This window comes from Aquarana catesbeiana, linkage group LG01 (genome assembly GCF_042186555.1).
Source record: "Aquarana catesbeiana isolate 2022-GZ linkage group LG01, ASM4218655v1, whole genome shotgun sequence".
NCBI classification, from domain to species: domain Eukaryota; kingdom Metazoa; phylum Chordata; class Amphibia; order Anura; family Ranidae; genus Aquarana; species Aquarana catesbeiana.
The window spans coordinates 902785381-902798577 of NC_133324.1; the positions used below are offsets into that span (position 1 = coordinate 902785381).

A 13197-nucleotide genomic window follows, 5' to 3' on the forward strand; every position below is an offset into this window, starting at 1 on the left:
AAACAATTCGATGCATGCTCAGAAGCATTGAACTTCATTTTCTCGGCTCGTCGTAGTGTTGTACGTCACTGCGTTCTTGACGGTCGTAATTTCAGCGAACTTTTGCGTGACCGTGTGTATGCAAGGCAAATTTGAGCGGAATCCCGTCGGAAAAGCCATCATATCTTTTTCCGACGAGAAAACCATGTGTACGCGGCATTAAAGTCTATGTAAAGCTAAAACCTTTTTTAGTTTGCATAGAGTGGGAAAGGTTTAGAACCGTGAACTCCTTTCGGGTTTTTACTTCTATTTGGGGCTCAGTTACAGAGATGTATCTTCACTTGCATTTCTGATAATAGTAGTTTTACCAGACAAGAACTGAGAGAAAATCTGCAAGAGGGACACAGAGAGATATAAAAATCTAACCGAGGTTCTAGGCTTTTTGAATTTTGCCAGTGTTGCTGTTGGAGATTTATCCTCGCTTTCTGTATCATAAAACATTGACAGTGGGATAGAAAGCGAGGATGAATCTCTCTAACCCTACTCTATCCAAAACCAAGAAAAGCAAAGTTTTGGATTCAAAGTGTTGCTAAACCCACAGCAGTAAAATCATTCGGTAAATGCAGTAAAGCATGCTTGTTATACTTACTGTGGAACTAAGGGGTTAATCCTCTGCATTGTGTAAAAAGGCTGTTTGATCCTGTGTTCTCTGATCCTCCCCTTTTCTTCTGCAGTCCCCAATCCATCTCCTGATAGAACAGAGCTTTGGAGGCATGCTGCACATGCTCTGTTTGGTGTGTATTGCTAGAGGTTTGTTTTTTTTTTTTTTTGGGGGGGGGGGGTGCATGTGTTCAGCACAAGGCCAATCAGCACTGTCCAGACAGAGGGTCAGGGGTCATGCAGCTTCATAGGACAGTCAGAGAAGAGCAAAAACTCCTCCTACAAGCTTTAATCTGTGCTCAGCTGGACACTGATAAAAGACACAAGACTGCTCTAACTGCTGATGAGAAAAGGTATTTAGCAGTTTATATTCACTAAAATAATTGCATTTCCAGTGTTCTGTGTACTGTAGGAGACCAGATATAGTGAATGCAGGCTCCTGGGGTTAGTAACACTTTAAATACACTTTAAAGCCCCAGTCAAAATTTTTTTCAGTTTAAAGAGTAAGAACCTCTGCTATTTTTTTGTAGCTATAAAAGTTATTTATCATTAAAATTAAAATACACAGGCACCTAGAGTACCTGCTGCAGTCTCACAAGCCCCCTGTTGTTAATTTTGGCCCCCTTGTTGCCAGTCATAGTGAGTGTCCAATAGGAACATGGGGGAAAGATTTTTAAGTGGCAGCCTCAGACACTACTTGGAATTGTTTGACTTTTGACTGTCAGAGTTGTCTGGGATTCGGCAATGATGGGTAGATTAGGGAGCTGCTGTAGGTACGTGCTTATATACCTACAGATTTTTATTTATTTATTTACATTTTTTTCATGACCTTCTTTAACTGGGACACAAGCAACAATAAAAAAAAACTGACAGAGGTTCTAATCCTGCAACTCAAAGACACCCCACAGTGTTTAGATACCTTTTTTTCCAGACTTGCAGCTACAATCATCTTCTGATTTTGAGTCCTTAGCTGAGGTGGCTGGAGGTGATTTGGTTGTGGTGGCTGGAGGTGGTTTGGTTGTGATGGCTGGTTTAGGTATTGTTATTTGAAGAACAGAGAAAAAAATACTTTGTAAATAGGCAGTATGGCAAAACACATTCTTGATGCTTAGGGGGAGATTTACTTAGAATCTGGTGCATCTGTGAAGAGTAACCAATCAGCTTCCAGGTTTAATTGTCAAAGCTTATTTGAACAAGCTGAAGTTAAAAGCTTATTGGTAGCTTATTGGTTACACTATACACAACTTCACCAGATTCTGTGTGCACCAGTCTTAGTAAATCCCCTCTTATTGTCATATGGATTGCATAGGGCTGTTAACTCTGGGGGGTTATTTACTAAAGGCAAATCCACTTTGCACTGCAAGTGCACTTTGAAGTGCAGTCGCTGTAGATCTGAGGGGAAGATCTGAAATGAGGAGACGCTCTGCTGATTTTATCATCCAATCACATGCAAGCTAAAATGCTGTTTTTTTTTTTCCTTGCATGTCCCCCTCAGATCTACAGCGACTGCACTTCCAGGTTCCCTTTCGGTGCACTTTCAAGTGCACTTGCAGTGAACTTGTAGTGCAAAGTGGAGTTGCCTTTAATAAATAACCCCCTCTGATTCGTGTCATCCCCAGTGCCCTAGGATTTAAATAGAGTTTATTCATTAAAAAAAAAAAAGTCTTTTACCCTATCTGAGGAATTATAATATACCCTTTTGTATTTCTTTTCAATAAAATAAACACTAAAAGCTAAATAATAAGGTTTTCTTTACACCCACTCATATTGATTTTAACATGTTTTATAAAGCACTTTACCATGTGTTGGCAACATGCATCGCTCATGCATTTTGGGCAGGAGGAGAGGGAGGGTGCATACCTTATGTCTCCAAAGGGCCCCAATGCATTTCAATGCAGTGAACAACAAACCTGACGCTTTAATAAACCATAACACAAAATAAGTCAGGTGTTATTTAACAGCTGGATTTTTTTGAAAGAGAAACTGTACATTTGGTACTATTTGTCCTTTAAGGCATACCCCCACCTTTGGGGTAGACCCCAACTGATCCTAAACTTATCTCTGCCCCACTTATTTAATGTGCAACCTTGCCCAGAGCTACACGATCTCTCTTTCAACCCTGCTGGGCCTTCTTAATCCTGCATATGTGCACCATGGCCACATTCATACCTTTAGGGAGAGCCATACCACTAAAGAATGAAAAGGACTCCATACTAATAATGGCCAACAAAAATAAACATCAATGTTAGGGTCATTCACATTGATTACCAATGTACCACTTTCTTCCTCCAACTGACCACCATTGTAAGGGAACATTCTTCCTCCCAGATTGGTGATCATTAGGAGGATAAAGGCCCAACTACGTTGGTGTTAGCAGAAGGAAGAATGCCCCATTACATTTTCCGATCACCAGTTTAACTGCTTCCCGACCAGCCGCCGCAGTTATACTGCGGCAGGTTGGCTCCCCTCCGCGAGCCGTCGTAGCTAGCCAGGATAGCAGGCGCACGCGTGAGCGATCAAGGGACAGAACACGGAAGTGTGTGTGTGTAAACGCACACACTTCCGTGTTCTGTTCTGAGAGATCGTGTGTTCCTATTAGCTAGGAACCACGATCCGTCACTTCCTCCAGTCAGTCCCCTCCCCCTTCAGTTAGAATCCCCTCCCAGGGAACACAGTTAACCCCTTGATCGCCCCCTAGTGTTAACCCCTTCACTGCCAGTGACATTTTTACAGTAATCAATGCATTTTTATAGCACTGATTGCTGTATTAATGCCCATGGTCCCAAAAATGTGTCAAAATTGTCCGATGTGTCCGCCATAATGTCGCAGTCATGATAAAAATCGCAGATCGCTGCCATTACTAGTATAAAAAAAAATTAAAAATGCTATAAATCTATCCCCTACATTGTAGATGCTATAACTTTTGCGCAAACCAATCAATATACGCTTATTGCGATTTTTTTGCCAAAAATATGTAGAAGAATACATATCAGCCTAAACTGAGAAAAAATTTGCTTTTTTTTAAAAAAAAAATGGGGATATCTATTATAGCAAAAAGTACAAAATATTGTGGGTTTTTTTCAAAATTGTCGCTCCTTTTTTGTTTATAGCACAAAAAATAAAAACCACAGAGGCGATCAAATACCACCAAAAGAAAGCTCTATTTGTGTAAAAAAAAAAAAGGACGTCTATTTTGTTTGGGTGCAGTGTCACACGACCGCGCAATTGTCAGTTAAAGTGACGCAGTGCCGAATCGCAAAAAATGCTCTGGTCAGGAAGGGGGTAAATCCTTCCGGGGCTGAAGTGGTTAAAAGGATACAGTTTCTTAAACTGACTTCCAATGTAAAAAGACATTATTCATCTTGCTGATTTTAAGGTTCAAAGAACATTCAGAATTTCCTCACATTGGTGTTCAGTGAAAGAAAAGTTCATGAGAATAATTTAGAATTAAGCCAGCATGGGAACGACCCTATAAAAGCATTTTTTTTACACCTTTAGTTGTAGTAATGCATAATTCCTTTAGTTAAATTCTTACCAAGCAATACACACGCCTACCATTTTGCTTCAATGCTATTGACCTGAAATAAGCATGCATTAAAAGGGCTTTTAGGTTTTCTCTCATTTTACTGAGCTGTATACTTGATTCAGGTCACTGTAATAGAAAGCATTGAAGCCAGGGATCATCATATCAGCCAGGTAAACAGCATTTTCAGGAGGTTAGCGATGGCAGCCAATACATTGCTCTCAAAGCCAGAAACATTACTGCACAGGTACTGTATTGTCTTCTACTTTACATGATCATACCTTCAGGATAGAGTAGTTTATGTCCAGGACTGAAGGTTAGAGCTGAATTCTTAATAACCATACAGTAATAAGTGCCCTGGTCCTTATCCTCAAATTTGTCAATGGTCAGAGTGAAAGAACTTCCTGATTTCTCTGCTATGAAACGCTTGGTTTCCGATGCGTCTATTTGGTAACTTGATCTTTTCACCACATTGAGATAAACAATTGCTTCAGGATTCTTTACATTTTTCCTCTGGCGGAACCAATGTACTCCATGTTCCATAGAATCTCCCGAATCTGCAGAGCAGTCCAGCCTCACCTTCTCGGCATTGCCCCCCGATACCTGAGGACCACTGAGCTTCAGTTGCTGTGAACCTAGAAGAGATATATATTCTAAATATGACAGACCGGTAGATGATGCACACAATCCAATAAGTGACTTTCTTAAAATCATTTTGAAAACCTGAGTACATTATTTATTTTTCCACCTTAAGGAGATCCTGCGTCCATCTTAAAAAAAATTATACATTCTATTAATAAATGGTTACTTGCAATTGTCCTTTACAGAAAACATTGTTTTATTCACGTGCAACGTGTTTTTGAACTTGCTAGTTTCCCTTGCCTCCTGCCATGTCATAGCCCTCTACTCATCTGGGAGAGTCCAGTTACTGTTTGTGCTGGCCTAGCACCGTAGCCCCTCCCCTTACCTCCTTTATAACCTTTTATGTAGCCGCTGAGAGAGGAGCGAAGGAGAATACTATAGAGCAGGTCAAACTGGCGGCCCTCCAGCTGTTGTGAAACTATCCATCCCATCTTGCCTCTGCCTGTAGGAGTTATGCTTGTAACTGTCAGCTTTGCAATGCATCATGGAACTAGTAGTTCTGCAGCAGCTGGAGGGCCGCCGGTTTGACACCTGTGCTATAGAGTGTCACTTGAGTGACAGCCCTGATTCTTTTGGGGCTGCTGACCTTACATCCATGATGGTGGCACCCAGCAGCAATCTCAAGGTTTTTTGATGTCTACACAAGGGAGCCTTTTACAAGAAAATAACATTTCTAATGTATGTTTAATGTACAAGTGTTTAGGGTCTGGAGAAATCACAAAATAAACATATATTTCAAATAATGTAATTAAAAATGAGACAGAACTTGGGAGAGCCCTTACTTAAGAAAATTAATGGAGGTCAGGTATGAGGAAGAAATGATTATTTTCCTCAAAGGATATGTCATTTAAAAAAAAATGTAATATCACATGGACCGATCTTGCACAGAATGAAGGAACGGGGCAGACATAAAGATGCCTAGTGGCTATCAATCAACTACAGCTGGACTTGCTAATTACTCTTGAAAAAATGTTCCATCATAGAACATTTCAGATGAGTAACATTCCAAGTGGGTGGCTTTTTTTAACAGCGCTAAGATCTAACTGGACTGCTGAGGTCAACCAAGTAGAGTAAGCATAATTTTTTAATGTGGTTAATCAGTCCAGTGGCTTTTATCTTGAGTCTCTCATACACAGAAGCACACTTTTAGGATAGAGTGTAATTTGTGTTGATGGCGTTCTAAGTATCAATAGGCATAATTCGCAAAACTGTTTCTCTCTCATTTGGCCACAATTTTCTTTCATTTTTTCTCATTCAATATTTCTTATTTTAAGAAGAAAATATAGGAAAATACAGAACATATGAAGATCAGACCAAATTTGTCCAGTGCACATTCCGAGTACAAGGGTAGTCAGACAATTGATTAGCATTGAGGCAGGTAGGCCATGGGGTAATATCAACAAATCTACTGCCATAGTGCACCTAAAAAGCCCCCCCCTTCCTTAGGGGACAGATCCACTCATATCTGATCAAGAGTAATGACAAGTACCCCAACGCCGTACATCAACTACACTTCTAAAAAAATTTAGAGAGAGAAGAAAAATGGAGGATGGAGGAAGAAAGAAGAAGGGGAAGAATATAGACCTAGAGATCTCCATCTTGATGCAATCCCCATTATAGTCCATTATCCAGGCAAACTTTCATATATGTAGCATAGGGTTTCTTTAATTTTTTAATAACGCATCTTAAAGTGTTTATATTTCCAAAGCCTAGTTTCACAAAGGAGTATAACATGCATTATTTAGCTGGCTTTGTATGTATTGGTGTACTGTATTATCACTACTAGTTCTAAAGTGGACATGTGCCCAGACTATGGACATTGAAGCATTAACATATTCTTAACAATCAGTAAAAAAGCTTTAAAATAAGCCCTCATTGGGTTCTTGGGGTGGTCGGACATGCAGGTGTGTTCCGACAGCATTTAGGTCCTTCTGTCTGTTCTTGGCTCTGCAGTGTTTCTGTTCCAATGAACATTCAATGGTAAATTGAATAGAATAGAAAGAGCAGCTCTGGAAGATGCTTCTAGAGCTTGCAGATCAACTGTTCTGACTTCACATTTTAGATTATCTCTTGGTCTTTTGGTATGCGACCTTACATGTACTGCACCATCTTGATGTGATATGTGAATACTTAATCTGGACACTACAGAAATGTGGGTGTCCTGCATATAGAGAAGGGATAGTAAACCACAAAGGGGCAGAGAGGACCTGTTCTTTGAGGAAAGATTAAATTAGCCGAATTCACTTATCAGAGGCGGTGATTATATATATATATATATATATATATATATATATATATATATATATATATATATATATATATATATATACACGCATACCCCACTTTTAAGTACACAATGGGGTTTATTTACTAAAGCTGGCAAGTATTAATCAGGCTCACTTCTGCATAGAAACCAATGAGCTTCTAACCCCAGTTTGTTCAATTAAGCTTTGGTAATAAAACCTGGAAGCTCATTGGCTTCTTTGCAGAAGTGAGCCTGATTTTGCACTTTCCAGCTTTAGTAAATAAACCCCATTGCATACTTAAAAGTGAGGTATGCCTGTATATATATACTGTATTTATACTGTATATATATATATATATATATATATATATATATATATATATATATAACTATATATATTCAAAGAAAGTTGCCACCCTAAAACTTATAATAGCAGTCCTTGCATCCAGAAGACGTTTAACCTCCATATGAAGTAGAGTCTTTATTTATACAGATGGAAAATTTAAAAATGTGTTCAACAGGGGCTGGTTCTAGCAAAATTCAGTAGATTGCTTAAAAATAGAGTTGAATGTGTTGCTAACATAGAATATAAACAGCTACATACATTTATAAAACCATATGCAGCAGAATAGTGACACAAGGACACATCCTATCAAGTTTTGGTAGTCAGAAAGTATTTTTCCCTTGGATCAACGCTTGTAACGCACTTTGCTGTTTATTATGTTGTATTTTTAAATGTTCTTACCAATTTAATGTTTAAAAAAAAAGTTCTGAATGCTGCTTTTTGGGTGCATTGAGCTGCACATTAACATTTAATTCATATCAATTTAAGAACTTTGTGAACGTGTTTTTTTTTTTTTTCATTCTATCTATATAACTACCTATTAACCTTGAGAGTGTATTCCCATCTCTATACTTTAATATGTTAATATAGGCACTTTTTTTTTAAATAGTGACCTATAAGGCTGGGTTCACACTGTGTGCGGAGCGGCTCGCAGCAAGGGGTCCAGTGCGTCCTTGTTCACCCCCCGTTTCAGGTCTGAAATCAGTCCGAATTTTTGGCTAAATTCGGACCTGAAATGGACCAGAAGACACACAGGACTCTTCTGCAAACCGCTCCGTGGCCGCCCTGTACATGTGTGAACTGGTTCCATTGAGAGCCGGTCACAGTCTCCTGACATGCGAATTGGATGCGGAGAAACCCGCATCCAATTTGCACCAGCCTGAAAAACCACACCATTATAAGGCGCTCTATACAATTTCTATTAAGATTACAGACAACAGAAAATGCAAAACATAACACCTTTATGCTGTGTATAGACACAGTGTATAGAATGCTGGCTTCCTGAAAAAGACTGACTAAATGGAATGCAAAATATATGCTTAGAAATATCTTTCAAAAGAACCACGTATGATGTTGAGACTTCAATCTGTTATTTCCAAAACTGTTTTGATAGGGTAATTGTAGGCGTATTAGCTTGCTAGCAAAAAAAAAAAAAAAAAAAAACGAGAACTGTAAATGATAGCCTCTCGTTTGTGGCAGGAGTTCAATTTTAAGAGAATCTTTCCGTGAAGACTATACTCCGCGTGGATCAATTGGACACACAAACAAGTTCTAGCCAATGTGAAGAAAACTGTTAAATGTGAGAAGAAAAATGCTGTATGTAGCTTGGTGCTGATGATTTGGAGTTCAACCTAAACTGCCTCACCTCAATTTATTAAAGATGCAAGCTTTCATGACCGGGTTGGGTTAATTTTTGAGACATGAACTGTAAAATGCCTGAAGAAGGACGTAACAAGTCCTAAAAGCTTCCATCTATAATAATCTAAGTTAAACATTAATTAATTGCTAACATGGCAGACTCTACTACTGTTGTGCAGACTGGGGAAAAGGTATGAACTGTGTAAAACACAAAGAACATGGTGCTCATACTAGTACAATTAAGTCAACCCTAGCTTTAAAATGCACTTTTTTGCCTATAATGCTTATAATGTCACACATTACCTATAGCCTGAAATCCTTATATGGATCCTTTATATTTTATATATATATTATATTATATATATCTCTATATATATCTCTCTCTATATATATATAGAGAGAGATATATAAATATATATATCTATATATAAAGCTTTATACATGCAGTTTTGTCCATCCAGAGCTGTGTAAGCATGCTGTAAAGGCCATTTAAAAAGTAAATAAAAGTTTAGAAGAGGTTACATTATTTCATTATTTCTTGAGGTTACATACCTCTTCAGCTCAGTCTTTCTCAATATTTTTAATGTGTCCCCCCGGTCTAATAGCCAGTGTCCCTCAGCACCTTTGATCAGTGTACATTTTTTGATACCCCTAACTGTAAATAACTACCCATGCTTCAATACCTGCTTTATAAAGAATTTATAGCTAATATTCTAACCTGCTTTTCTCAACATTTTATACATGGAGGAACCCTTGAAATAACCTTCTACACTCAGGGAACCCCTGCTAATCACTAGACCTACAGCTCACGGTACAATAGTATGATGCTCACTGGGAAAAATGCTCCTTACATTTGTGATCATTGGCAATAATCCCCATTACAGATAGCTAAAAAGATCATTGTTGTCAGTAGTTACTCATCTGAAAGGCAGAAGTTGCTAACTTCTCAAGGAACCCCTGGCAACCTCTGGAGGAACCCTGGTTGAGAACGACTGCTCTAAACTGTTTTAACAAATGTAAATTAAGAAGCAGAATTACTATATATGCCAGAAGAGGTCCTTGGGCAAATGACCCGTGTTTTTGTTGATTTTTCAAACTTTAACTAGTTTGGATAAGATAGATAGATAGATAGATAGATAGATAGATAGATAGATAGATAGATAGATAGATACCGTAGATAGATACCGTAGATAGATACGATAGATAGATAGATAGATAGATAGATAGATAGATAGATAGATAGATAGATAGATAGATAGATAGATAGATAGATAAGAGGCCCTTGGGCAAATGACCCGTGATTTCATTGATGTTTTAGCCTTTACAATCTTTGACTAGCTTGCAAAAGATGGACAGCTATAGATATATAGATAGATAGATAGATAGATAGATAGATAGATAGATAGATAGATAGATAGATAGATAGATAGATAGATAGATAGATAGATAGATAGATAGATAGATAGATAGATAGAGATAGATAGTAGACAGATAGACAGATATGGATTGATAAAAGTATAGATGGCTTTTAGACCAATGGATTGATGATCCATGTCTGATGATGCTAGATGATAAGTAGATACACAGATGAACAAATAGATAGGCAGATAGTGGGATAGAAGATAGATAACCTGTGTTTTAATTGATGTTTCAGTCTTTTCTTTTCTTTTTCTTTTGGATAAGATGGACAGAGAGATGGATGATAGACCAATGAATTGATAGACGATAAGTAGATAGATAGATAGATAGATAGATAGATAGATAGATAGATAGATAGATAGATACAAACAGAGAGATGATAGATCAATAGATGTATAGATAATAGTACACAGACCAATGGGTGGATTGATGGAGATAGATAGAGAGATAGAGAGAGAGAGAGAGAGAGAGAGAGAGAGATAGATAGATAGATAGATAGATAGATAGATAGATAGATAGATAGATAGATAGATAGATAGATAGATAGATAGATAGATAGATAGATAGATAGAGAGAGATAGATAGATAGAAAGAAACAGAGAGATGATAGATCAATAGATGTATAGATAATAGTACACAGACCAATGGGTGGATTGATGGAGATAGATAGAGAGAGAGAGAGAGAGAGAGAGAGAGAGAGAGAGAGAGAGAGAGAGAGAGAGAGAGAGAGGGAGAGAAGATAGATGACCTGTGTTTTACCTGATGTTTCAGCCTTTACGATCTGACTATTTTGGCTATGATAGATTGATTAATAGATGAAAAGATAATAACTCACAGACCAATGTGTGGATTGATGGAGATAGATAGATAGATAGATAGATAGATAGATAGATAGATAGATAGATAGATAGATAGATAGATAGATACACAGAACTAATTGATTGATTAATCAATAGGATATCTAGACAGACAGAATTGCACAATTGCCTCTTAAGCCTCTGTCTTCTTTATTATTATTTATTATATAAAGTTTACATATTATACTATATTATACATAGCTGTATAGTTGCCATTTGCTCCTGATTCATATGACCAGCCCCATGTTTTCAATACCTGTTGGTATTGTTCTTGTGTTTTTATATAAACTCTAAAGCCACATACACACGGGCGGACTTTTCGAACAGACTGGTCCGATGGAACGAATCCGTCGGAAATTCTGACCGTGTGTGGGCTTCATCGGACCTTCAGCGGACTTTTTCTGTTGAAAATCAGATGGACTTTAGATTTGGAACGTGTTTCAAATCTTTCCGACGGACTCGAGTCCGGACGAAAAATCAGTTCGTCTGTATGCTAGTCCGACGGACAAAAAAGGACGCAAGGGCAGCTATTGGCTACTGGCTATGAACTTCCTTATTCTAGTCCCTTCGTACGTCATCGCGTTCAGTCCAATGGACTAAAGTCCGTTCGTGTGTGGGCAAGTCCGGTCGTTCGAAAGTCTGTCGAAAGTCCATCAAAGTCCGTCGGAAAGACCGTCGGAAAGACCGTCGGACCTTTGATGCTGAAAAGTCCGCTCGTGTGTACGCGGCATAAGTGTTCATTTCCTATTTGGCATGCTACAAACTATTGTTTAAATCTTTATCACTGAATCATATTCTCTTCTAAAGTTTTTCTGTTTCAATAGTTTTCATTACTTTTTAAAATAAATAAATAAATAAATAATTACAAGGTACAGAGCCAAACTGACCACTCTTCTGAAGTTTTTATGCAAAAATTTACTGGATACATTGCTAATACTTATATGATCAGTTTTGCTATTCAGAGCAGAACTGTATCTAAAAGCTTTGAAGGAGCTTGGCAATAAAGTTCTACTGGAGATAATTGCAAGCTGTATAACTGCGCCTAAATTACAGAATACCGTAATTATATTTGACACTACCATTTGTTGGTGATAGTGTGCCATATCTGCTGCTAAAGAATTGCTAAAATGCATTTTAGACCAAAACTAGCAATAACAGTCAAAAAAAATAAAAATAGTAGCAAAATAAAAACATTAAAAGAGAAAACAAATTATATAATCCAACCACCAAAAAAATTCCAAATGATTAAAGCCCTAGTTAAATTAGATATGTTACATACAAAGTATGATAATATTATTTTACAGGCGACTTTTGAAAAGCCTGCTATGTTCGCTGCTATAAAGGCAGTGGAAAAGTGATGACAAATTATTTTTATATATCCAACTCTATATCAGAAAACTGCTAGCTCTGTGGGCTGTTCTGAGCCTGATTATACATGTTTCAAATGGCAACACTGAATTCATTACTACTACTTTATTTAATTAATCTACTGCTGCATGTCCAAATTCCTTTTCTGTTAGTGTCTTTATTATTACACAAATGGCATAACATGGCTAATAACTGTCCTGCTGACCATACAGGTGAATGTGAGGGTAACAAGTTCTAACTTACCTTGGAATTGACAAAGGAAAATAAGCAGAGTGGTGACAGTCCCTATTATATTGTCCATCATTGCTCTGCTGAAGTCTTCTGTTAGTAACGAATGCTGCTTTCATTTCTGGGATCCCACCATAGAGAGAGGATGTGATGTCACCCATCCTCACTGCTAACAGAGAAACACACTATATAGTGAACAAATGTCAAACGAGAGATAAGCAATAAACACGTCCAATATATGTCTGCATTGTATATAGAAAAGATTGCATTTGGAGAATAGCAGTCTAAAGCAAGACAATCCATATTCATTGGTATTCATAAAGAGCATCCTAGACATTCCTTAGAACTATGTAGTGATTTCACATAGCAAACGTTAGTGCCTGCAATAGCTTTAGGAACCTGTTGGAAATAGGTACAGTACATGAATTTGTTGCGATGTTGCGGTTTTTAACCTAAACTGTTAGACAGGGTCTATTTGGTTGCTTTGCAGACTGGCTGGTAAGTGTGCTGGGAAATATTTTGTTTGTTGGTGATGTGCATTGCCCTTCCATGTGCACCTTGCTGCAAAGGCCAG

The 13197-nt window shown here is 37.8% G+C and overlaps 1 protein-coding gene across 1 annotated transcript in view; it reads right to left on the reverse strand.

Moving 5' to 3' along the window:
- The window catches only part of CD8A (CD8 subunit alpha), a 45136-nt gene extending 32355 nt beyond the window's left edge, over positions 1–12781 (reverse strand). The window contains exons 1-3 of the mRNA XM_073610981.1: positions 12639–12781; positions 4444–4797; positions 1559–1666 (exon numbers count right to left, since the gene is read on the reverse strand). Of these exons, the coding sequence (XP_073467082.1) occupies positions 1559–1666; positions 4444–4797; positions 12639–12699 (523 nt within the window). The 5' untranslated portion in view covers positions 12700–12781. The remainder of the gene's footprint in view (positions 1–1558; positions 1667–4443; positions 4798–12638) is intronic.
- Positions 12782–13197: the final 416 nt, after the last annotated feature.